The 27,243-nt window shown below is 49.3% G+C and overlaps 1 protein-coding gene across 2 annotated transcripts in view; it reads right to left on the bottom strand.

The window, feature by feature from the left end:
* Positions 1–239: 239 nt before the first annotated feature.
* CCL22 (C-C motif chemokine ligand 22) overlaps positions 240–27,243 on the bottom strand; it is a 43,828-nt gene continuing 16,824 nt past the window's right edge. The window contains exons 4-6 of one of the 2 annotated variants that reach the window (XM_078063760.1): positions 6,071–8,820; positions 4,450–4,573; positions 240–1,926 (exon numbers count right to left, since the gene is read on the bottom strand). In XM_078063760.1, coding sequence (XP_077919886.1) covers positions 1,842–1,926; positions 4,450–4,573; positions 6,071–6,140 — 279 coding nt within the window. In that variant the 5' untranslated portion in view covers positions 6,141–8,820 and the 3' untranslated portion in view covers positions 240–1,841. The remainder of the gene's footprint in view (positions 1,927–4,449; positions 4,574–6,070; positions 8,821–27,243) is intronic. The other variant, XM_078063761.1, reaches the window with a different exon arrangement.

The raw sequence follows: 27,243 nt of genomic DNA on the forward strand, positions 1-27,243 counted from the left end.
TCCTGACAAGCGGTTCGGCAGGGGCCAGGCCTGGCAGACAAATGTCTGGGGTTTGGTACGGGCGCAGCTACTCCCCAGGTCCTCATGTCTAGTCCTGGCTCCCACCGCCTCACAGGCTGACCTTGGGCAGGCCAGCTCACATGTCAATAACGTCAAGGGCTTCCCCATTGGGACAGAGGGGGCGACGATGTCCCCTGCCCCACCTTACCGGGACAGCAGATGCCAAGGAAGCAAGCAGACACTGTTGTAGAGGATTTATTTTTTCAGAAGGCCTGAGTGACAAGGGCAGGACAGGAGGGGAGGGGAAATCCCAGGATGCTGGAGGGCCCTATGCACGGGCAGTGGGCAGGTTAGCACTCCAGGGAGGAGTTTTATTCCCCATGTCTTGGGCCTAAGCCCCACAGCCACCCCATAAGATGGGTATTCCCATTCTCAAGTGAGGCTCCAAGAGGTTCAATGGTCTCAGAATCCCAGAGCAACGACCACCCTGCTGCACTACCCCAGGCCCCCTCGGAAAGAAGCACTTATAAAGTTTATTTCTTTTGCCTGGTGAACCTACGGTCCCCAAGGAAGTGCAGATAAGCCCCAAATCGCAGTCCTTATGCTGACCCCTTCCACCTGAGAACAATCTTCACCCAAGGCTCTTTCATTTAACTATGCCCTGCACACTCCCAGGGCCAGAAAAAGTCCACCTTGTCCCCCTCCCGCACAGTTCCTAAAGTTCTTCCATTCATCCACTTGGCCTCTTAAGCATTTGCCCTCTTTTCTTACAAAAATACAGCTAGAGCTTGTTAATACTGACAAGCAAAGGGTAGTCATTCACACCATAGCGAAAGTTTGGTTACTGTTATTTGGGAAAAGAGAAAGGGAAAGTGGGGGACTCTGAAGAGGTCAAGCCTGGGTGTTGGAGGTTGGAGGAGCAGTAAAGACCAGAGGGAAATAAGAAAAGTAAAGAGGTGACACATAAAAGTAAAATGGGGAAGTAAGGTGAATCTGGGCAAATTTGAGGCTTCCCAATTGACTCAGCTGGCTGCTTTCTAGATGAACTTGAGTCTCTGTATTGATGTGTGAGGGTCTTTGTGTGGTGGAAGCTGGGAGAGGAACATTACTTTTATTGATTCAGCCTCTAGCCATTCATTGAGCCCTGATTCTGAGCCAGGCCCTGTGCTCTGGGCTCTGTGTTAGAGGCCAGGAGACAAAGTAACTCCGGCGTGGGACCTTGGTCCAACCAGTGGGGCTGAAGGGCAAGCCCCCAAGTCCTGAGAATTCTGGGCAAACTGTGATTGGGGCTGTTAAGAGAGGGCAGAGGGTCAGGGGACATCTGAAAAATAAAACTCAATTGCTTGCTGCTTGGGTTGTGCAATGCCTTGGAGGGCCGGGAGGGTTGGACACACACAGGTGATGGAGAGACATTCTGGGCATCAGGAGCAGCCTGGAGAAAGACCTGGAAGTGGATGTGTACGGCATGAGTTTGGAAAATAGGGAGCTGGAGTCCAATATGCATGAAGGGAAGTGAGGCAGGGCTGGAGGCAGGGGTGCCAGGCTCCCGAGCTTTCACCTCAGCCTGGGGCAAAAATGGGGAGCCATGGGAGGGTTTTGAGCCAGGGAGTGACTGAGCAGGATTGTGGCCTCTCTGGCTATGGTCGGGCAGAGGACGGTTTGGAAGGATAAGAGGGGAGATGAGTGAGAGTGTGGAGGCTCGTCTGAGGGTGACAGCTTCAGGGACAGAGATAAAAGATGGCGGAGGGATTCGTTGGCCCAGGCTTGTGTTGGGGGGCAGCTGTAATGGCCAGGAGGCGGGGCTCTGTGAGCCTTTCTGGACGAGCCAAGCCCATGAGTCCTCATGAGTCCAGCTTCTGGAGAATCTTCTTCACCCAGGGCATTCTGGGGTCAGCACAGATCTCCCGGTCCTTGACAGTTACGAAGCTGGAAGGAGGAGAGAATGAGGGAGCCTTAGCATGTGGCAAGAGTGCCACAGCCCTTCTCTGGAAGCTTAGCATTTATGAGTCACTTACTGTGTGCAGAGATGCCCACCGTACAGAGTCACTTAGCATGTATGAGGCCCTGCTGTATGTAAACACACTTCTTCAGGGGGAGAGGGGGAGAAGAGCGGCTAGGACTTCCTGGACTCTCAGTCCCTCAGCCCCAGGCTTGAGTGCCAGGTCAGGCCAGGGAATAGAGTGCCCAGGAGTCTCAGGACCATTGCTGACATTGCCTTGGGGGAGAGAATATTGGGTAGGAGCCAAGAGCATGAATTTGGAGCCAGCTCATCTGGGTTAAAATCCTAGCTCTGACATTGCTAGCAAGTCCCTTAGTTTCCACATCTGTAAAATGGGGATGATAATCATGGTCCAACCTCATAGGATTTGAATGAAGATTAAATGAGTTAATACAAACTGACGTGCTCAGAGCAGCTCCCAGCAGAGAGTAAGGGCTCTGTAACTGCGCCAGGAGCTGGCCCGAACTCTTAACAATGATTTTCTTAATAAATCCTAGGACGCCCTATTAGTCTACCCTTTTCATAGGTGAGGAAAGTAAGACCCAAGGGGGTAAAGCAGCTTGCCCGAGTGCCAGAGCTGGTACGATCTGATTCGCTGTGCCCCCAGGAGCCCAAAGCACACAGAATAGAGGCAGGCCCTGGCCCAAGATCACACGGCAATCATGGGCTAAGTCTCCCACCCTTGCCCAAGGTGTGGTGGGTAGCAGGCCAGGCCCTTGGGGCACTCTGCCTCAGCCCTTGTTGGAAGAAATGGACTTAAAGCTGGCTGGAAGTCAGGGACATCCCCACAGCTCGACTCCCTTCCTGCCTCTCAAGAGCCTGTCCATGGGGCCTGGAAGCTCCAGGCTCCCCTTACTCCCCTGACCTGCCCCCACCCCACGGACAACCAATGAACAGAAAGAACAAAGAAGGCGGCAATGTTGATCTCGGCCACGTGGGCAGCCTGCCCGGCTGCACCGGGCAAGACTCAGCCCCTCTCTGAACCTCAATCTCCCCATTTGTCAAGACACATTCTCTCTAGAGTTCCTTCTGGCTCTAAATCCAATAATCACGTGTGCTGTCTTTTACCGAGCATCTATTATATGCCAGGCGCCGAGCATTACACCTTCCACTTACTATTACCGTGTCCTGTGCTGCTCAAGCGGTTCTATAACCTCTCTGTGCCCCTTGCCTCACCTGGCAAAAGGGGATCAGAACAGTACCCACAACGTAGGGTTGTTTCAAGGATTAAATGAGTTCAAATTGATAAAGTGCTTAAACAGTGCCTAGCATTTAGCAAGCACTCTTTACAGATTTGATAAATAAAAATAAATGAAGGAAGGGTGCCTGCACGCTCAGTGGGTGGAGCGTGCGACTCTTGATCTCGGGTTTGTGAGTTCGAGCCCCACGTTGGGTGTAGAGATTACTTAAAAGTCAAATCCTTAAAAAAAAAAAAAAAAAAGCCAAATCCTTAGAAATAGATAGATGTGATCACTCCTGTTATACTGATGGGGAAACTGAGGCTCAGCGTTGAAGCGACACAAACCCACTTCAGCCCTCTTTATTATTCACCCACACACCCCTGTGAGGGATGGAAGATGAATAGGGAGGAGGAAGATGAAAAAATGATGGAGCCTCAAAGGGGGTCATGAGGCCCCAGGCCCAGACACCCCGCTGAGCAGGTTGGCAGGCGGCAGTCTGGAGGGGCGGCCCCAAGGACATGCCACGTCACCCGGCCAGTGGCAGTCGCTGCCTCGGGCTCCAGGCCAAGGAAAAGGAAGCAAAGACATGGAGAGAAAGAGGCAAAAGAGAACAAGAACCACAGGCGAAAGCCCTGAACGGAGATCCAGGAGTCCCGGTTCCAGCGGGGGCAGCCTTGAGCAAATCACTCCCCCACACACACACCCCGCACCTGTTTCTCCATCTGCAAAATGCAAATGATCACGCTCCTCGTAGGAAGGCTGCGAGGGTGACCCGAATTCACACAGGAATGCTCAGAACCGCGCCTGGCCGTCTGGCCATGGGATACACTCTCTGTCAGCTCAGTACTCTTTGAGGAAGAATGGGCTGCCTCGAATAACTCCCAGGGAGCTGGGGAGGATTCCAGATGCTTCTGATGGGAGCATCGCTGCTGACTCAGAGGCTCTGGGCACGCCGCCCGCACCCTGCTCCCGGCGCTAACGGCTCCGCACTGCCCACGCACACACTCTATCGTGTATACGGACAGCCGGCGCCCAGCTCATTCAGCTCCGCGTCCTCGGCACCCAGTAGGCGCCCCATTATATTTGTTGAATGACCACACGACTTCTTTTCTTGGTACACCCAAGCCTGGGCTGAGCCGTTTCAACGATGGAGGCCAGTTGCACTCCTCCCATCCCTGGGTCTGCCCCCCGACCTGCTCGCGGGCCCTCCTGGGCCAAACCTGGCAGGCTCTCCAAGGCCAGGCCCTGCCTCCCCAGCTCCATACTCACACCACGCCAGGCCTCCGGCACGAGTCTGAGGTCCAGTAGAAAAACTTCAGCATGCGCAGGGGCAGAGGGTGACGGAAGTAGTCCCGGCAACAGATACTGTCTTCCACGTTGGCGCCATAAGGCCCTGGAGGAGGGGAGTGCTCAGAAGACTCACAAGCTGGACATAGGCAGGTCACCCTCGGCCCCAACCTCTGAGCCAGCACTTCTATTCTCATGTGGAAGGTTGGTGTCCCGAGGACTCTGAGCCTCAGAGTCCCCAGGCTCAGGGTCTCTGAGGAGCACGAAGGGCCCAGTCTGGGCTGGGGGCGGGGAGGTGGTCAGCTCCAGGAAAAGGGACTCACAGCGACTGAGAATCAACGAAGCCCTAGGCTTCTAGGTGGGACCCGAGACTGCACAGGAAGGAGCCCCAGCCATTCAAGGTGAGGCCCGTGCACGGGCACCGTCAGCCTCACCTGGGAGCTTGTCAGAAATGCTTGGCGCCCAGCCCCAGCCGGATCCCACTTCAGAGCTACTGGATCCAGACTCCAGGGGTGGGAGGGCTGGGGGGCTGCACCTTCAAGCCCCAGCCCTGCAGAGTCAGACGTGCATTTTGATGAGTGCCCAGGCAATCACAGAAGTCGGCTTCAGCTCACACCTACTCCAAACTTCGTGGTGCACGCGGGGAGGCTGAGGTTCAAGGAGGAGGATGTCTGGCCCAGGGTCACACAGCATGACTCTGGAGAGTCAGGATAAGGGCTCAGGCAGAGTCCAGTCATGCAGACCTGGGTTCGAGTCCTGCTCTGCCCCGAGTCACCAGGCCACCCTGGGCAAGTTTCTTAACATCTCTGAGGCCCACTTGTCTCCTCCGACCAAAGGGGTGATAATAGTACCAAACCAATGGGGCCTTTAAGGCAGGAAAAGCTCCCAGGAACCCCCAAAACTGAGTAATTATTGTTCCTAGCTGCCTATCTCCCAGTCCAGTGCTCGTGCCCTGACCCAACACCAGAGAAGTTAGGGACTCAGTGTTGAGGGCAGGCTCTGGAGCAAACATGGGGTGTTGGGGGGGCAGGACCAGCTTTCCAAGAGAATACCCCTTACCCCAGCTCCTGCCTTTTTTTTTTTTTTTTTAAGATTTTATTTATTTATTTGACAGAGAGAGACAGCGAAAGAGGGAATACAAGCAGGGGCAGTGGGAGAGGGAGAAGCAGGCTTCCCGCTGAGCAGGGAGCCCAATGCGGGGCTCGATCCCAGGACCCTGGGACCATGACCCGAGCCGAAGGCAGATGCTTAACGACTGAGCCACCCAGGCACCCCCCAGCTCCTGCCCTTTCCCATCCCAGATGGGCCCCTTTGGTGGCTCCTTCTCCATACCCCAAAGGGTCCTATGCTTGAGTTCTCTGGAGTAGAGGACCCCAGGCCATGCCCCCTACCAGCTGAGACAGATACTAGACTACAAGCCTTCGAGACTACCCATTTCACAGATGTGTAAACTTAGGCCCAGGGAAGCACTGTGACTAGCCCAGAGCTAGCAGCAAACTGGGGTCATCTGCTCTCAGTCCGGTGCTCTTTCTGCTTCATGAGGAAGATACCACAGTGTCTGACCCTGGCCTCCACAGGGAGCCCTCCCTCTCTGCAGCCTTACCTGCCTCAGTTGCTTGTGTCAGAGCAAGAAAGACAAGGGCAGCCAGGAGCGGAGCCTTCAGGCTGGCCATGCTCTTGTCCTTTGTGTCCCAGCCCAGGTGTCTGTAATCACCGGATGACAGGAAGGTCTGGTATTTAAACACTTGTTACACCCACAAGCCTCAGACGGCTCTTAGTCACTGGTGGGCTCAGAATCTCTGACATTCACATTATGAAAGAAGAACTCCCGCTTCCTCCAAATAAAAGGAAATTCTCTGTGGCTGGGAACAGCTCAGAGGGGACCCCCAACCTGTCCTCCCCTCTGAGTCTCAGGAGACTTGTAAAATCCCCCATGAGCTGGGCTTCTTAGAGGCCTGTGCTCCCCAGGGTCCACGGACTGGATGGCCTTCACCATGTCACTGGATGTCTCTGGGAATCAGTTTGCCCGTCTGGAAATGGGGGAGATGGTTTCACAGCCCTACCTATTTACCTCAGTGGTTGTTCGTAAGGCAGTGAGGATGTGGGCAGGGGCTGACCAGTCCTAAACCCTCACCTTGTAGCCTTGATGATCTTCATCCCTGATCTCTCTTCAAAAGGAGAGGCCTGAGAACCCATTGGGCTGGTTTCTGTGCCCCCCCACCAGCATCTTCTACCGCTTCTCACAAAATCCCAACTTGGGCCAATGCATGATCCCCTCAACAGTTGCAAAGAGCTTCCACACATTTCCCTCCTGCCTGTTCTTCCTTCCCAGCTGTCTCCAGTCTCTTCCTCATCCACCCCCTTCTCGATCTCTCATCATATCCACTTCCTATATTTCTCTTGGATCTGTCTCTTGGATATGTCCCCTCCTTCCCATGCCCATGGTCCCTGCCCAGTCCAGGCCCCTCCACCCTGGGCTCCGACGCTGGCCATCAGTTCTCCCTCTCCACACACAGCGGCCAGTGCGGCCCACATTCCAAGCTGCACGGGCCTCTCTCCCGCTTCAAAACCCTGCCGTGGTCCTTTGACCTGAGGGCAGAGCCCAAGCTCCTAACTGTGGCCCTCAAGGCCTCCTTCCCAGACATGCTCCCTCCCACACTGGTCTCCCTCCTCTGAGGGGTCACGCCACACTCCTCACACTTCCTCAAAGAGCTTGGCCATCAATGCCCTTTCTACTTCTCTACCGAATAAACTCCTACTGATGCACAAGAGCCATTTGAAATGTCACCTTCTAGGTAAGCACACCCCTTCATGACTTGAAAGTTCTGTGGGGTGACCTAGAACATGGCCCTGAGCAAACTATGTCAAGTTTTCTCTTTCTCAGACCCCTTCCTAGAAGCCAAGCTCCACACTCTTGGAAGACAAGGGTCTGCTTATATCTGTCTTGGCATTTCCAGCATCTACCAAGAGTGGGGTACACAGTGGGTGGTCAGAACACATCCAACGAAGGAGGAAACTGAGGCTCAGAGAATAAGGGCACTTGTCCAAGGTCACACAGCTGGTAAGTGACTGAGCCAGCCTAGAAATTCAGGACTCAGCCCTCCATTTGCAAAGGGTCCCATCCATCCATTTATTCATTCATTCAACAAATATTTATTGAGCCCTGTGGTAGACAAAATAACGGTCCTCCCAACATGTCTTAATTCCCGAAATCTGTGAATATATGACCTTACATGGTAACAAGGACTTTGCAGATGTGTTTAAGTTAAAGATTATAAAATAGGGAGGTTGTCTGGATTCTCCAGGTGGGCCCAACGGCCTCACGGAGTCATTGTAAGAGTGAGTCAGACTCAGAGGAGGAGACGGAATGATGGAAGCAGAAGTCTGGGAGATGCAGGACCATGGGAATGCAGATAGCCTCTGGAAGCTGGAAAAGGCAAGGAAACAGATTCTCCTCTGGAGCTTCCAGAAGGAACATAGCCCTGTTGACACCTCGATTTCAGCCCACTGAAACTGACTGAGGACATCTGACTTCCTGAACTGGGTTTGTGTTGCTCAAAGCCACTATATTCGTGGTCATCTGTTATAGCAGTAAGAGGGAACTAATACGAGCCCCCATCATGTGCCAGGATCTGGGACATGGCAGTGAACACATCCCTGCTAGCGTAGATTTTACCCTGGAGGCTCACGATAAAGAGGCAAATACCAAACAGGGTAATATCGGGCCATCGTGAGTGCCGTGAAGAAAATCAGAGGAAAAGAGACAGTGATGATTGGGGAGCAGTTTTGGGTGGTCAGTAAAGGCCTCTATGAGGAGGTGACATTCAAGCTGAAATGCACAAGATATCAAGAAGCTTGCCAGGGAAGAAAAGGCAAGTGCAAAGGACCTCGCAGGGCAAGGGGCGCCTGGGTGGCTTAGTCAGTTGAGTGTCTGCCTCTTGATTTCAGCTCAAGTCATGATCTCATGGGTCGTGAGATCGAGCCCTGCGTCGGGCTCAGCGCTCAGCAGAGTCTGCTTGAGGATCCTCTCTCTCCCTCTCCCTTTGCCCCTCTCCCTGCTTGCATGCTGGTGCTCTCTCTCTCTCAAATAAATAAATACATCTAAAAAGCCCTGACAGGGAGAGAGGGCTGAGCACCTGGGGCAGAGCGGGTGGGGGAGCAGGAGGTGGCCAGGGGGTTCCTGTGAACCTCCCGATGGAGAGTCATTAGAAGTACACAGCATCACCTGGGAAGACCTCGTGTCAGAGGGCGTTACCCAAGGCCAGAAGGACAGACACTGTATGATTCCACTTCTATGAGGTTCCGAGTCGTCAAATTCATGGAGACAGACGGTAGAATGATGGTTGCCAGGGGCTGGAGGGAGGAGGGAATGGTTAGGGTTTAATGAGCCCAGAGGTTCAGCCTGGGAAGATGGAAAAGTTCTGGAGATGGGTGCTGGTGATGGGTGCACAGCCACGTAAATGTACTTAATGCCGCTGAACTGTACTCTCAAAAATGGTTAAAATGGTAAATTTGATGTTATATATATTTTATCAGTTAAAAAAAAAAGAATGGCTCAGTTGGAGGAGCATGATCTCGGGGTTGTGAGTTCGAGCCCCACGTTGGGTATAGAGATCACATACACACATATATACATACATACATAAATCTTAAAAAAAAAAAAAAAAAAAGGAAAACGAAAGCATACGGAAAGATGCTCCACATCGTATGTCATCAGGAAAATGCAAATTAAAACAACAGTGAGGTACCACAACGTGCCCATTGGAATGGCCAAAATCTGGAACACTGACAGCACCACATGCTGGTGAGGATGTGGACCGAGAACCCCAATTCCTTGCTGGTGGGGATGCAAAATGGTCCAGCCACTCTGGAATGCAGTTTGGCAGGTTCTTACAAAATGAAACGTACTCCCAGCATAGGATCCAGTGATCACGCTTCTTGGCATTTCCCCAGAGAAGTTATTTATGTCCACACAAAAGCCTACATTCATATTCATAAATGCCAAAACTTAGAAGTAACCAAGATGTCCTTCAGTAGGGGGATGGATAAACTGTGGCATATTGAGACAATGGAATATTCTTCAGTGCTAAAAAAGAAATGAGTTATAATGAGTTATCAAGCCATGAACAGACATGGAGGAATCTTACATTTACTTAAAGATGACTAAGTGAAAGAAGCCAGTGTGAAAAGGCTGAATACTGTATGATTCCAAGTCTACAACATTCTGGAAAAGACAAACTATGGACACAGTAAAAAGATCGGTGTTTGCCAAGGGTTAGGGAGAGGGAGAGATGAATAGGCAGAGCACAGAGGACTTTTAGGGCAGTGGAAATAGTCCTTATGATACCACAATGATGGATATATGTCAATTGCATATATTTGTCCAAACCCATAGAAAATGTAAAGCCAAGGGAAACCATAATGTAAACAATGTGATAAGGATATGTCAATGTAGGTTCACCAGTTGTAACAAATGGCCCACTCTGGCTGGGGATGTTGATAATGTGGGAGGCTATGCCTGCATTGGGGCAGAAGGTACATGGAAATTCTCTGGACCTTCCTCTCAATTTTGCCGTGAACTTAAAACTGCTCTAAAAAACTAAAGTCTTGGGGCGCCTGGGTGGCTCAGTCGTTAAGCGTCTGCCTTCGGCTCAGGTCATGATCCCAGGGTCCCGGGATCGAGCCCCGCATCGGGCTCCCTGCTCGGCGGGAAGCCTGCTTCTCCCTCTCCCACTCCCCCTGCTTGTGTCCCCTCTCTCGCTGTGTCTCTCTCTGTCAAATAAATAAATAAAATCTTTAAAAAAAAAAACAAAAAAAAAAAAAACAAAAAAAAAAACAAAAAACTAAAGTCTTTAAAAAAAAAGAAAGAAAGAAAAGGTGTTACCCAGAATCCAATCAAACTTCTAATCCTAACTTCTAGTTTGTGAGAAATACAGAGGCTGGAAGAAGATGAACGACCTCATGAGAAGACAGACATCTCCGGAAGATAGGTCCTTCCAGCCCCTCTACAAGGTAACTATCCTGAGATCAACAAAAAGTCAATGTTGTTTAAAGAAAAAAGTGGATAGGGACATTTAAGGTTAAGGAGATTTAAGAGACATAACAGCCCAATATGTGCAATATGTGGACTTTGAATCCTAGTTTTGGAACACCTGCTACAAAAGACATTTTGGGGACAGATGGGGAAATTTAAATATTAGATGATAATTAGGGCTTTATTGTTGATCTTCTTAGGTGGAATAAAGACTTTAAGAATATGTAAGAGAATGTCCTTGTTCTTAAGAGATGCACACTAAAGCATTTAGGGGTGAAGGTCACGAGGACCTTACTTTTGAAGAGTCCATGTTCAGGGGAAATATATATGTCTGTGTATGTACATGTGTCTATGTAGGTGTGTGTATATATAGATGTGCGTGTATATGTGTGTGTATATAGGTGCATGTTGTGTGCATGTGTAAACATATGTGTGTTTGTATATGTGCGTGTATGTGTGTATGTGCTTAGTGCATATGCGTGTGTGTGCATACATATGGTTGTGAATGTCTATGTACTTGTATATATATACTGATATCCCAGAGAAGGAAAGAGAGAGACAAATCCAATATAGCCAAATATGAACAATGTTGCAGCTAGGCGGTGGATATGCTAGCCATCATTGAACTACAAAATTCCTGAGCATTTAAAGTGTTTCATAATGGGGGCACCTGGGTGGCTCAGTCGCTTGGGCCTCTGACTCTTGGTTTTGGCTCAGGTCATGTTCTCAGGGTCCTGGGATGGAGCCCTGACTTGGGCTCCTTGCTGAGCGGGGCACCTGCTTGAGATTCTTTTCCCCTCCCTCTGCCTCTCCCTCTCCCTCTGCTCCTCCCCACCCCCTCCCCTGCCCGACACCCACAGGCACACGTGCTCTCTCTCTCTCTTTCTCTCTCAAATAAATACATAAATAAATAAAATCTTTTAAAAAAAAAGTGTTTCATGGGGCGCCTGGGTGGCTCAGTTGGTTAGACGACTGCCTTCGGCTCAGGTCATGATCCTGGAGTCCTGGGATCGAGTCCCGCATCGGGCTCCCTGCTCAGCGGGGAGTCTGCTTCTCCCTCTGACCCTCTTCCCTCTCGTGCTGTCTCTCATTCTCTCTCACTCAAATAAATAAATGAAATCTTTAAAAAAAAAAAGTGTTTCATAATAAAAACATGAAAAAAGAAGAAATACTTTTTTAAATGTGGAAGTCATCCTGTGAAAAATTAGCTGTCATTGGAAAATTGTAAGTGACAGGCAGAGAACCGGTCTGGTGGTTCTTCATCTGAACTTGGGGTTTTCTTACACGGGGCCCTCCAGGGTGGAGGCCCCTCCATGGGTGGGCTCAGGGGCTCCCCCTGGAGAGAGCACCTGCGTCCCAAGGGACTCTACAGGGCCCCAAGCCTTCCTGCCGGCTCAGCCTCTGCCGCCTCATCACCCCATTTCCCTGAGGCTTGGGAGGAGGGTGAGCCACTCAAGCAGCCAGCCAGGCTCTGCTCTCCAGGACCCCTCGGCCTCCCCAGAGCAGGAGCCGAGGCAGGCAGAGAGTTCAAGGAGCCCTGAATTCCCAGGCAGGACTCAGGCGACCAGCTTTCAAAGAAAGGAAAGGGGAGTTCCTCGGGCCAAAGGTGGGAATCACCAGAGGTTGCCCATGGGGCTGTTTTCTCCCCTCCTAGGGGGCGGGTGATGCTGCCCCTATCCTTCTGAGCTCGCTCTGAAAAGCTCCCAGATCAAATCCGCTTTTCTCCAAACTTCCTTCGTTTAAATTAATTCTTGTTTATTACAAAATACGTAAAAGTGGAAACAACTCAAAGGTCCACTGACAGATGAACAGATAAGTACAATGTGGTACACGCACACAATGGACTATGATTCAGCCTTAAAAAGGAAGGAAATCCTGACACATGCTACAACAAGGATGAACCTCCAGGACATTTTGCTCAATGAAATAACCCTGACAGGGGCGCCTAGGTGGCTCAGTCATTGAGCGTCTGCCTTCGGCTCAGGTCATGATCCCAGGGTCCTGGGATTGAGCCCCGCATCGGGCTCCCTTCTCAGTGGGGAGTCTGCTTCTCCCTCTCCCTATGCCCCTGCTTGTGTTCCCCTCTCTCGCTGACTCTCTCTCTGTCAAATAAATAAATAAAATCTTAAAAAAAAAAAAAAAGAAAGAAAAGAAAGAAATAACCCAGACACAGAAGACAAATGCTGTAGGATTCCACTTATAGGAGGTACCTAGAGGTGGTCACATTCACGGAGACAGAAAGTGGCCTGGTGGGTGCCAGGGACTGGGCTGTTTGATAGGATGGAATTTCAGCTTGGGAAGTTGAGAAAGTTCTGGAAGGGATGGTCGTGGTGGCGGCACAGCACTGTTCATGTACTTAGAGCTACAGAGCTATGCCCTTGAAGTGGTTAAAATGGGAAATTTTATGTTCATGCATATTTTACCTCAATAAAAATATACATGATTACATATAAATGGGTATTCACACCGATACATAGTTTAGATCTCATGAGTCGCCCCTGAGGCAGGAACGTGACAGTGGGTGGGGGCAGGTGTTCAGAGGAGAGGAGGCTTCATTTTCCACCAAATATCCTTTTGTATGGTTTGAAACTTTTCCCCGCCCCCGTGCATGATTGACTTATTCAAAAAGATAACATTTGTAATATGTGCAGCACAAAAGGGGTAGACAGAGAAGTAATTCTCCCACCTCTGACCACCACCCCTCTGTGTATCATTTCTTTTCCTCGGAGAAAAACAGGCTTAACGATTTCTTATTTGTCCTTCAGAAACAGTGTAAGCGTATGCAAACACATTATATAAAGGTATTCCTTTGAAAGTAATGGAAGAGAGGGAGGGAGGGAGGGCAGCATATAGTAAATACCAAAATACTGTTCTGTACTCTGCTTTTTTCACCTAAAATGCATCTTGGAAGCGTGCCTGTTAGTACACTTAGATTGGCCTCGTGCTTCCCAATGGCTGTGTGGTTTTCCACTGTATAAACATACCAAAATGTATATAGCCAGTCCCCTATTGATGGGCATTTTGGGTTTTTCCAGTCTTTTTCATTTAAATTTAAAAAAAAAATGCCGAAATAACTTTCCTTGAGCAAACTCACCAAGGGGAATGCATCTGGTGGGGGATAAATTCCTAGAAGTAGATTATCTGGGCTTTTGCTTCCAGGGAGATGCAAAGAGAAAGTCCCTGCCCCAGACAGCTGCCTCAGAGCTTCCCCTTTTCAGCAAAAGCAGAAAGGGGGGGTGTCCCAGGAGGGGGCTCCACGTGGGGCTGTGGGGACTCACCAGACCCCTGATTTGGGAGCGGCTGTGAGCCCCCACTCCATCCTGAAGCCTCCCGGAGGGCATCCCGCCATCCCTCCACTTGGCTGGGTGAAGATCAGCACCCCAGCTTTCCCAGGAGCTGGAAGGAAGGATAGGCACATTTAATTGAGGACAGTGGGCTGGCAAGTCTGCGCGCTTGTGGGCAAAGAGAAATGGTCAAAAGCCCAACCAGGAGGCAAGATCTTTTGAAGGTCCAGACCACCACTTGGGCCAGACAAGCAGACTGTGAGGTGAGTGGGAAATCCTGATATGGAGAGAATGGGGTGAGGAGGAAGAAGTAAAAGACTTTGGGGCTAATTGGCCACAATGACAACCTGTACGATGATGATGACGATGACGATTGATGATGATGACGATTGATGATGATGCCAACTGGTACTCACTGAGAGCCAGATGCACTGGGTCTTGGATTATACATTCACTATCTCACCATCTCCCCATAGCAACACTTAGAAGGGGCCACCATCATCATCCCTATTTCCCAGATGAGGAAACTGAGAAGATGATCAGATAAGGACAGAGACAGTCCACAGCCAGCGAGTGCTGGGGCTTGAATTGGCGCTCAGGTCTGACACCAGCCCAGCTGCACCCTAACTGCTCACCCTCTGCAGCTGGGGTCAGATTAGGCCCAGAGGCACCAGGGAGAATGGCAAGCCATGTGTGGAGTCTGTAACAGCCTGAGTTACTGATGCCTGATGTCTCGATGAGGAACCAAGGCTCAGGCACCGGAAGCCATCTGCTGGGGCCACACTAGAGAGTCTGGATTGGATCCCCGAGTTTCTGTTTTTGTTTTTAAGATACAATTCACATACTATAAAAAGTCACCCCTTTAAAGGGAATAAAAGTCAGTGTTTTTTTTTAAGATATTCACAAGGCGTGTAACCACCTTCACTATTTCATTCCAAAACATCTTCATCACCCCAGAAAGAAGCCCTGAGCCCATCAGCACTCATCCTCCATGTCGCCCCTGTCCCCAGCCCCTGACAACCACGAATTTACTCTTGGTCTCTCTGAGTTTGCCTTTTGCAGGCATTTCATAGGAACGGAACCACGTAGCATGTGGCATTGTGTGTCTGGCTTCTTTCTCCGCCTAATTTCTTAAGGTTCACCAGTGCTGTAGCATGCATGAGTATTCCGTTCTTGTTTCTGACTGAATGGTATTTCCTTGTGGAGAGACCATATTCTGCTCATCCATTCATCCATCAGCGGACATTTGGGTCATTTCCACATTTTGGCTATTCTGAATCATGCTGCCATGAACATGATGTCCACATTTTCGTGTGAGCGTCTGTTTTCAACCCTTTGGGGTGCGTAAGGAGGAGTGGCATTGCCGGGTCATAGGATAATTCTATGGTTAACTTTTAGGGGACCTGTCAGACTGTTTCCAGGGAGGCTGCCGCAATTTACATTGCCACTGGCAATGACGTTCCAATTCTTCCACTTCCCTGTCAACCCTTGTTATCATCTGGACTGTGGATTACAGCTACCCTAGGACGTGTGAAGTGGTATGTCATCGTGGTTTTGATTTATGTTTTCCTAATGACTAATGTTGCTGAGCATCTTATCACGTGCATATCGGCTGTTTGTATATCTTCTCTGGAATATCTATCCATGTCTTTGCCCTTTTTCTTTTTTAAAGATTTTATTTTCAAGTAATCTCCACACCCAATGTGGTTTCAAACTCACAACCCCAAGATCAAGAGTCGCATGCTCTTCCAACTGAGCCAGCCAGGTGCCCCCATCTTTGCCCATTTTTAAATTGGGTTGTTTGTCAGAGCGCGGGGTGGCTCAGTCCATTAAGTGTCTGAATTCGGCCCAGGTCATGATCTCAGGGTCCTGGGATTGAGCCCCACATGGAGCCCAGCATGGAGCTCCCTGCTCTATGGGGAGTCTGCTTCTCCCTCTCCCTCTGCCCCCTCTGCCCCTCCCCCTGCTCCTGCTCTCTCTCTCAAATAAATAAAATCATAAATAAATAAAGTTGCTTGTCTTTTTGTTGTTGAGTTGTAACTGTTCTTTGTGTATGCTGATATTATTATTTTTTATTTTAATTCAATTAATTAACATATAATGTATTATTGGTTTCAGAGGTACAGGTCTGTGATTCATCAGTCTTATATAATACCCACTGCTCATCACATCATGTGCCCTCCTTAATGTCCATCACCCAGTTACCCCATCCCTCCACCCTTCTCCCCTCCAGCATCCCTCAGTTTGTTTCCTATGATGAAGAGTCTCCTGGGGCACCTGGGTGGCTCAGGCGGTTAAGCGTCTGCTTTCAGCTCAGGTCATGATCTCAGGGTTCTGGGATCAAGCCCCACATCAAGCCCCACATCGGGCTCCCATCGGGCTCGCATCGGGCTCCCTGCTCAGCCGGGGAGTCTGCTTCTCCTTCCCTCTGCCCCTCTCCCCACTCGTGCTCTCTCACACTCTCTCTCTCTCAAATAAATAAATAAAATTTAAAAAAAAAGAGTCTCTTACGGTTTGTCTTCCTGTCTGGTTTCATCTTGTTTTATTTTTTCCTCTCTTCCCCTATGATCCTCTGTTTTGTTTCTTAAATTCCACATATCAGTGAGATCACATGGTAATTGTCTTTCTCTGATTGACTTATTTTGCTTAGTGTATGCTGATTTTGGATCCTTATTTTCTCCCATTCTTTAGCTTGTCTTTTCACTTTACTGATAGTGTCCTTTGGAGCACCAAAGTTTTTATTGTGATGACATCCTATTTATCTTCTGTTCCTTTGGTTACTTTGCTTTAGGTGTCATCTCTAAGAAACCATTGCCTTATCCAAGGGTGTGAAGACTTATCCTTATCTTTTCTTCTAAGAGTGTTATAGTTTTAGCTCTTTCATTTCGGTCTTCGATCCACTTTGAGTTTATCTTTGTATATGATGTGAGGTAGGGGTCCAACTTCATTCTTTTGTAGTTGTGCCAGCATTACTGATGGAAAAGACTATGCTTTCCCCCATTTCATTGTCTTGGCACCTTGTCAAAAGTCAATTGTGTGCACTCATTTCTAGACTCTCTAGTCCACTGATCTTCATATCCATCCTTATGCCAGTACTACATCATCTTGATTACTGCACTTCACAGTAATCCCCTCTGGGCTTTTTAATCTTTAAAACTTTCACACTGAAGCCTTTCAAACATACAGAAAAGTAAAATAAATCTTGGGACCCACAACCTAGATTTAACAGCAGTTGATATTTTGCTATGTTTTAGTTTGTAGTTTGGTTCATCTCTCTCTTTCTTTTTTTCATTGAGAAATAAAATATTTTCGATACAACCAAAGCTACCGTACCCCTACCCTTACCCATTTCCCCTCCATCGCTTTCCATGGGTAACCACAAAACCACCATACTGAAGCTGCTGGGGGCCCCTCCCAAGGAGGTCATTATCCTTTTATAGCTTTATAAATAAAATATAGTATTGTTTTGTGGGTCTTAGATAGGTAGCATCATACTTAATGTAACCTTTTACAATTGCTTATTTCACTCAAGTTCATGTTTATAAACTTTATTGATCCACGTGGATCTAGCACATTCGCTTTCACTGTTGTGTGTAGCAAATTCTATTTTGGACGGATCTATTGTTTATCCACTCCCCTGGCAATGGACATTTAGGTTGTTTCCAGACGTTCACTATTACTAAGAGTTCTGTAATGAATGGACATTCTTGTCTGGGTCTTCCTGTTCCCTTCATCTTTTTGCTCACTTTTCCGTTCTAAACTTGGTTCTCCTCTGAGGACCCTGTTCCCCTGCAGCCTTCTTAGCAGTGGCTGTTCTCCCTGTGGGGCCAGGGGTGGGATAAGCATCCTCCTTGCTCTTCAAAGCTACTTCCAAGTCAGCCATTCTTCTCTCTCCTTCCTAAAGCCCATAGATTCTTTGAAATGGATGTGCCCATATGTTACCACCCCTTATCACTCCTGGTTGCAGCCCTCTCCACCCCCCTTGGCTGACAGTTTTAGCTCCCAGCTCATAGTCACTCTCTCCAATGTGGTTCTGTCACAATCCTGGTAATTTCAATAACCAGTCTCTCAGTTCCATGACCTCCTCTGCTCCACTGAACTTATCCTCCACCTACTTCAGCCTCTCCATCCCAAGGTCATACCCTTGACCACATCATTACCCGTAACGGTGCTTGCATAATCTCCATTTCAAACACCCCTCCCCAGCCACCACCGTCTATCAGTCCAGCTTACTGATTTGAGTATCCAATTCCAACAACCCTTCGACCCCACCCAGACCCCACCAGGGAAAGGGGACAACCCTTCGACTCCACCAGGGAAAGGGGACAGGATTGTCCCCTTTTCCTGTCTTTACTTCTCTCTTTACTCAGTTCAACTTCCACTTTACTTCTCTCTTTACTCAGTTCAACTTCCACCGTCTTCCATTACAAGCACTGTTCGCCTATGCCCTCAACTCTCTTGTCCAAATAACTTCCAACTCCCATCCTTCTTGCTACCTCCTGGCACAACCATGACCAGAGTGAAACCCAATGCTCCACTCAGTGCACCTGCACCAGTGCAGCTGGACATGGCTGGAGAGAAGTACCAAGTCATGCCAACTGTCCTTTTAAGATCACCAGTCTCTCGTGGTCCCTTGGTGCTGCCCCAATGTCCCACATTTCCTTGGCTCGTTCACCCTCCCAGTCCTCCAGACTATTCCATTCTCTCTTCCCTCCTCTCAGACCTTCAACCCTTCCTCCCTGATCCGCACTCTCAACTGATGACCCTGATTCTGATTTCCCCAAGAAAAGAGAAGTTATCAGAAGAACACGCCCACCTGCAGCTGCAGTATCTGCCCACAGATGTGCATCTCCCCTGCTCCTGACTAATCCCCTCTCCTACTCAAGGACATTCTCATTCTCCCATTTCTTCCTGGCAGCATCAGCTTCCCCCCTCGACTGTAGCATCTCATCTGCATGTATCATACTGCTGTTTCTCCTATCTTAAGAAAACAATGACCTTGACCCCACATCTCCTGCAGACACTGCAATTTACAGCAAAATTCAGGAGAATAGCCCATACTTGCTGCCTCCAGTTACCCTCCTCCTTTCTTTGCACCCCAATTCTGATTCCAAAGATTCCCTGGGAATTCTCTGTGATAGCAGATTCATGAAAGGAAGACCCACTCCAGGGAGAAGGATAGGACATGAAACACTGGAGCATATTGTATTTCTAGGGTACAGACAGAGGTTTAAGCAAATGTTTTTAGGGATGCCTGGGTGGCTCAGTCAGTTAAGCAACTGCTTTTGGCTCAGGTCATGATCCCAGGGTCCCGGGTTCGAGCCCCACATTGGACTCCTTGCTCAGTGGGGAGCCTGCTTCTCCCTCTGCCTGCCGCTCCCCCTGCTTGTACTCTTGCTCTCTCTCTGGTAATTAAATAAATAAAATCTTTTTTAAAAAGGGGGAAAAAGGGCGCCTGGGTGGCTCAGTTGGTTAAGCGACTGCCTTCGGCTCAGGTCATGATCCTGGAGTCCCGGGATCGAGTCCCGCATCGGGCTCCCTGCTCAGCAGCGAGTCTGCTTCTCCCTCTGACCCTGCCCCTCTCATGCTCTCTCTCTCTCTATCTCATTCTCTCTCTCAAATAAATAAAATCTTTAAAAAAAAAAAAAAAAAAAAGGGGGAAAAAAAGAAAATATTTTTAGTTTATGTGAGATGGAGAAATTGTTAAACACGTGAAGGATATACATGTCTTTTGTAGCTTAAAACAAATTGTTGGAATCAGGTAAGCTGACATGTGCTAGGAAATGTCACATAATAGAATAGAAGAGGGTGAGGAATAATGGAAAGAGGAGAGGAGAAAACCCATGGAGGTAGATCTCCAAGCTCAAGGTTCTTTCCATAGTGGCTCCTAACCCTCGCTTGCTTGTCACTTGTTTGCCCTGATGCCCAGCCATCTGGGTCCGCAGGGAGGACTATGAGAGGTAGGGGGAGCTAAGGGCACCTGGAATGCCCAGGAGCTTTCAGGCAAGAGGATGACTGAGATTAATTTCTCTTGAGAAAGGATCCTCCAGGACCACCCACAAAGGAAAGGGATGCTCTCCTTGCATCTTCTATTCTGAGCTCCAGGAAGTGGCTGCTCCCAGGGTACAGTATCTGCCACATAGGCCTGGACCCGTTATCCCGGGATGCAGTATCTGCCACATAGGCCCGGACCTGTTATCCCGGGATGCTGTATCTGCCACATAGGCCCGGACCCGTTATCCCGGGATGCAGTATCTGCCACATAGGCCCGGACCCGTTATCCCGGGATGCAGTATCTGCCACATAGGCCCGGACCCGTTATCCCGGGATGCAGTATCTGCCACATAGGCCCGGACCCGTTATCCCGGGATGCTGTATCTGCCACAGAGGCCCGGACCCGTTATCCCGGGATGCTGTATCTGCCACATAGGCCCGGACCCGTTATCCCGGGATGCAGTATCTGCCACATAGGCCCAGACCCATTACCCAAAAAGACAGAATGATTTAAAAAAGAAATGTAGCAAAATGTTAACAATGACTCAGGGTGATGGGAATACAGGAGTTCGTCATACTGTTTTTGCAAGATTGCTATAAATTTGAAATTACTTCAAAACGAAAAGTAAAAAATAGAAGATTATCAGCACCCAGAAGCACCCTCACGACCTCTTCCAACCACTAGCCTCCCAAGGGAAGCCACCCTCCCAAGCACCTAATACTGAGACCAGTGTTTTGTCTATTTGCACCATGCAGAATGCATTCTTCCGTAGGTGGCTTCTTTCATCAACATGGTGTTTGTGAGATTCAGCCACGTGGCTGCTTTTACCTTCAGTTCATTTGTCCTTATTCCTACACCGTATTTCATTGTCAGAATTTATCATACACGGCTGGGATTTCTGGAATGACCAACGACACCCACCAAAGAACAATGATAAAACTGTGCAAGATAGTCAAAAAGAACCTTTCTAAAACTGGAAATTGATCAAAATCATATATAGTAGGCAGATTCATGGCCTCCCAGAGATGCCCATGTCCTAGTCTCTGGAACCTGGGAAGAAGGCGTTCCAAGCAAGTTTATGTGAGATTAAGGTTGCAGGTGGGATTAAGCTTGATAATCAGATGGCCAGACAATAAAGACATTATTCTGGGTGATCTGGGTGGGGCCGGTATGACCATCGGGGTCCCTTAACTGTGCAAGAGGGAGGCGGGGTGAGAAAGACTTGACTGGCCATGGCTGGCTTTGAAGATGGAAGGGAGCCTCAAGCCAAGGAATGCAGGCACCCTCTAGAAGCTGGAAAAGGCAAGAAAGCATTCTCCTCTAGAGCCTCCCGAAGGAAAGCTGCCCTCTGGACACCTCGATTTTAGCGCAGTGAGACCCATTTTGGATTTCTGACCCCTAGAACTGTAAGACGATTGATTTTTATTATTTTCAGCCCTAAGTTTGTGATATGGTGTTATAGAAGCAACAGAAAACTAATACAACACTCAAGAAATTGAGAAACGTTTACTCGAGAGAATCTCCTGAACCTGAGCAGGGAGAGCGGGAGTCTATAGTGTTCAGCCTGAGGCGCGGCCATATTTCTCCTCCCCTCAGCTCCGTGGTGTAGACGGCCTACCAAAGTGATGGGAAAGCGGTGCCTTCATTCTGGAGCAGGTGCAGAAAATTCCAGGCCCTGAGGCATTGTCAAAAACAACCGTGATCTCAGTGTCATGCTGAGAGGAGGCAGTCATGAAGGCAACTATCACAGCTAGTCTGAGGTCTCAGTACCGGTTGGGAAAAGCAGTAGACCCACAGACTAGCCAGAAATGGAATGCAGAGGGCTGGGGAATGACACAGCCCAAGTGGACAATTTTATTTTAAAAGGTACAAAAGAATAGGGGGGCCTGCCTGGGTGGCTCAGTTGGTTAAGCATCTGACTCTTGATCTCAGCTCAGGTCTTGATCTTGGGGTCCTGGGTTCAGGCCCCATATTGGGCTCCATGCTTGGAGCCTACTTTAAAAAAGAAAAAAAAAAAGGTACAATAGAAGAAACAGTGAACAATTCTCCATCCCTGACTGGTTTCCTTCCCCAGAAGCAACCTCTTACCAGTTCCTCACGCAGCCCTGCGGAGTATTTTCTGCTTCTGCAAGCAGATGTATATATAGCTCATTCCTCCCTCCCCTCCTAATGCTGCAGTCTTCTCTGCACCCTGCTCTGTTCCTTTCATCCCCCCCATTTTACAGTATATCTCAGTGGCTTGCAAAAGTACATGGTTGTTTTGTTTTTGTTTTCAAAGATTTTACTTTGTGTGTGTGTCATATTTTTTTATTTAAATTCAATTGATTAACATATAATATATGATTAGTTTCAGAGGTAGAGGTCAGTGATTCATCAGTTGCATATAACACCCAGTGCTCATTACATCAAGTGCCCTCCTTAATGCCTGTCACCCGGTTACCCCATCCCCCACACCCCACCTCCCCTCCAGCAACCCTCAGTTTGTGTCCTAGAGTTAAGAGTCTCTTATGGTTTGTCTCCCTCTCTGAGTAATTTCTACACCCAACGTGGGGCTCGAACTCACAACTCCAAGATTAAGAGTCACATGCTCTGCTGACTGAGCCAGCCAGGCGCCCCAAGAGTACACGGTTTGCAAGAGTACATGAATACCTGTAGAATTGGGTCATTTTACAGAAGGGGAAACTGAGGCTCAGAGACCTGTAGAACCCAGTCTTGCCTCCCATTCTGAAGCTCACTCATCAAGCAGGAGGGTGAAATCGGCAGGGAAAAACTGTCCCTGCTGAGGCATATTATGTAGAACAAATCATTCATTGAATGAAATAAAATAGACCAAGCTTGGGGCGCCTGGGTGGCTCAGTCGTTAAGCGTCTGCCTTCAGCTCAGGTCATGATCCCAGAGTCCTGGGATCGAGCCCCGCATCGGGCTCCCTGCTCGGCGGGAAGCCTGCTTCTCCCTCTCCCACTCCCCCTGCTTGTGTTCCCTCTCTCGCTCTGTCTCTCTCTGTCCAAATAAATAAAATCTTAAAACTAAACAAAACAACGACAACAAAAAAAACCCAAACCAAGCTTTATTTGTTTGTTTTGGGAGCCTTTGACTTCTCAGAAGGAGGAGAGGACATCAGACCTTCCCAGTACAAACTGGAAAACAGTATCCCCCTTCCCTAGGGGTCATGTGAGAGCCAGTATGTGCCCCTGTCACAGATTGCTGCCTTCCAGCCCAAACTGGGGCCAAACCTGTGGAGCCCCTTTCAGCTCTGCTGCAACAGCTGTGTGGCTTTGAGCAGGTCGCTTTCCCTCTCTGGGCCTTCAGGCCAATCTTCTCCAAGGAGCTCCTCTCTAAGCCTCACCAGCTGGAGTTTGTTGCTCCCTCTTCAGAGTTCCCACACACATGATTTACAACCACCCTCCCTCTGCCCCCGCTTTCCCTCTCTTAAATAATCTTTAACTGAGCACTTAGAATGTTCTGGGTCTATGCCAAGGATTCCTCATGTGCTGGAGTCTCAGAACAATATTGAGAGGAAGGAAGAATCTGGGCACACTTGGTAGATAAAGAAACGGAGTTTTCAAGAGGTCAAAGAACTTCTCTTATGTCACATAGCTAGTTAGCATTAGGGACAGAAGTCATACCAGGCCAGCTCTGCCAACTGCAGAATCCCTAAGGTGACCTACCACTCCCTTGGGCCTTGATATTAAAGTGTAAGCTTAGAAAAATTCACATCCACCTCCAGACAAAGAGGGCGAGCCCAGAGAGAGAAAGCAAATTGCCCAAAGACATACAGCCACTGGGGCAGAGCCAAAAGTGGAACATTTTCTTAGGCCTTTTGGATATTTATCATGTGCTGGATGTTGGGGACATGGAGGTGACTAGAATACCTCCTGTTTGGGGTGCCTAGGTGGCTCAATCGGTTGGGCATCTGATTCTTGATTTCTGCTTGGGTCATGATCTCAGGATCATGAGATCAAGCCCCTCCTGGGGCTCCATGCTCAGCACAAAGTCTGCTTGAGATGCTCTCTCTCTCTCTCCCTCTGCCCCTCCACCCTGCTAGCGCTCTCACTCTCTCTAAATCAAATCCTTAAAGAAAATAGAAAACCTACTGTTTGCATCCAAGTTACCCACAGATCTCATCTATGCAATGGTCGAGGCCAGGTTTTGAGCAGTAACTACAGGCCAGGCATTGTGTGGCTTACTAGTGTGTTCTTCACAGAGACCCAGGAGGAAAGGCACTCTTGTCCCACTTACAGATGGGGAAACTGAGGCTTGGAGAGGTGAAGGAATGGCAGCCCTGGAGCTGGAGCTCTGGCCTGACCCCAACCTATTGTCCTAACCACCCTGCTGCCCTGCTTCCCTGGCTTGGGAACGCACAGTACGGGGAGTAGTATATAATACCTCATAACAATTATTATTATTTTTTTAAAGATTTTATTTATTTATTTGACAGAGAGAGACACAGCAAGAGAGGGAACACAAGCAGGGGGAGTGGGAGAGGGAGAAGCAGGCTTCCCGCGGAGCAGGGAGCCCAATGCGGGGCTCGATCCTAGGACCCCGGGATCATGACCTGAGCCAAAGGCAGACGCTTAACGACTGAGCCACCCGGGTGCCCTATTTTTTTAATTTATCTTAGCGACAGTGCACGAGCAGGGGGAGGGGCAGAGGGAGAGAAACTCTCCCGAGCGAGGAGCGTGACCCAGGGCTCAGTCTCACAACCCTGAGATCACGACCTGAGCCGAAACCAAGAGTCAGATGCCCAACCAGTTGAGCCACCCAGGTGCCCCTACTACATAACAATTACTATTATCAACGGGGTACTGTTACTAGATGACCCTCCCCCTCAGGCCTGGGCAAGAAGAGTAGAATTTGGACAGCGGACTCAGGATATTTCCTGGCCCTTCATCACCCCAGGGAGAGCAGCCAAACTCCTTCCTTAGACAGGAAGGTGACTCAGACGTTCCTCCAGGACATTCCAAGTCCGGCTTGAAATCCCAGAACGTCAGGATTGGCCCAACCAGCAGCTCCTATCTCTCTCCCAGAGAATGGCCTGTGGAGGGAAAGTCCCCAGGTGATTTCCCTGGCAGGGAGAGATGGGGCTTTCAGCAGCTGAGGAACAATTAGAGCAAAAGTTCACTCCTGGGAACCACGGAGATGATTCTGAGGTGAGAGAAGAGGAGTGATTTATCCAAAGGCCCCCAGATTTATCCAAAATCCCACAGGAGCCAGAAAGGCAGAGGCTGAGGTGAGCCTCATCTGGAACACTGAACAGCTCTTGGATCTGTCTACAGCTGTGTGCTTGGGGATGTTCATGGCTCGCTGTGGAGCGACGTCATGACTGGGCAAAGCCAGCATGGCGTGTCCACACCAAGGTGGAAAGGAGTGGCAGCCTGGCAGCCTAGAGGAGGATGCCGTGGAACTCCGCCTGGTGGGCGTGGGGGAGCATACGAGGGGAAGCATTCGGATAGGTCTGGAAGGGTGCATTTTGGGAGGTAGGGAAGGGCGGAAGGGCATTCCAGTAGAAGAGAAAACCATGACCGAAAACTCAGAGGTCCCGAGGACTGCGAGGGGCAGCAAAATACACGAGTCGAGAGCCCACATTTTGGAATCAAACTACTTAGGTTTGAATCCTGGCTCTATCACTTACAGCTGTGGACCTTGGCAAGCAACCTAACCCCTTGGTGCCTGTTTCCTTCTCTGCAAAACAGGGAAAACAAGAGTCCCCACCTCAAATGACTTTTGTGACGATTAATTGAGTCAATCCACATAACAGAGAGCTGGGCAGAGTTATCACCTGCTACTATTCACAGGCAGAATGTCCGTGGAGTCCAGTGCTCTTTCATCTGAGCCTGTCTCTATCTTGCTCTTTTGGGGCTCCATGAAACCTTCCCCCACTCTTGCCCAGTGTTCGAGAGCCCTGAAGGGTGGCATGGAGAGGGGGAGATTCTGGGAATAGGGCTAGTGGAGCTTCTGGAAAATCCCAGCTGCAGGATTGGGATCCCACCTCAGGGGTTAGGACAAGACAGAGGAGATTCTCTACGGAAGGTGGGAATATAGGAATGGATGGAGCAGAGAGACAGCCCCACCTTACCCCAAGCAGTGGCCCTCTGGCCTAAGGGCTCCAGAAGACTCTTGCAGGACAAATCAAGTGGAGAAGGAGGTCACAGATTTATGGCCATCTGTTAATACAGAAAGAATTTGCCTGTACCTCCCAGGCAGGGATATGGACTTCCCACAAACCGCTGGGATGGGGAAGAGTGGGCAAGGGCAGAGAGGCACTGGGGCTCCCTTGAACAGCTCAGTCCCCTCCCCTGGTCTGAGGAAGGCAGGGGGTCTCCAGTCGCCAGCCCACCTTGACCAGCCTGGGGCTACGGAGCCAGAAGACGTCGCCGCCTTCCCCAGCTGACTCAAGTGTCAGTGGAAGAACCCCATCTGAGCCAGCGGCTTTGAGGAACAGGATGTGCTCATGACTTCTGGGATGAGGACATGTCATAAGGACACACAGGAAACGGTACTTAAGGAGATGGATGAGACTGTCTCTAAGGATCCCGCTGGGGGGCGGGTCTCCTGCCCTCAGGAACGGGACCTCCTGCTTCCTGCGCCAGGTGCTCTGCCATCTTGGTGACTTAGCTTCTCCCTGGGTCTGGATCTTTCTCTGCGGCTGCTGCAGTCTCCCTAGATTAGCCATGGCTCCCACCTCCTCACATCCCTCACGGCACATGGGCCCTACTCACGGCTTCCTCTCAGGAGGAAGCTTCCGTGCCACTCTCTTCACGTCAGAAGCACAGTGGGGTTTGGGGAGAGAGGCTAACACCCCAACACACCCTTCAAGAGGGGTGCTTTCCCTACAATTCTCTTTTCAACAGACTGATGATTTAAAATCTAATTGATTTACTTATTGTAAAATAAATAAATACTACATTTATTTTTGACATGTTAGTCAGTGAGGGCTGCTGTAATAAAATACCATGAACTGGGTGGCTTATCAACAATAGAAATGCATTTCTCACAGCTCTGGAGGCTGGAAGTCTGAGAAGGTGGGTGCCAGCAGGGTCACCTTCTTTTTTTCTTTTTTTAAATTAACATATAATGTATTATTTGTTTCAGAGGTACAGGTCTGTGACTCATCAGTCTTACACAATACACAGCGCTCACCGTAGCACATACCCTCCCCAATGTCCATCACCCAGCCGCCCCATCCCTCCCACCCCCCTCCACTCCAGCAACCCTCAGTTTGTTTCCTGAGATTAAGAGTCTCTTATGGTTTGTCTCCCTCTCTGGTTTCATCTTGTTTCATTTTTCCCTCCCTTCCCCTATGATCCTCTGCCTTGTTTCTCAAATTCCACATATCAGTGAGATCATATGATACTTGTCTTTCTCTAATTGACTTATTTTACTTAGTGTAATACCCTCTAATTCCATCCACATCATTGCAAATGGCAAGATTTCATTTTTCTGATGGCTGCATAATAGTCCAT

This window comes from Halichoerus grypus, chromosome 15, assembly GCF_964656455.1.
Source record: "Halichoerus grypus chromosome 15, mHalGry1.hap1.1, whole genome shotgun sequence".
Lineage (NCBI taxonomy): Eukaryota > Metazoa > Chordata > Mammalia > Carnivora > Phocidae > Halichoerus > Halichoerus grypus.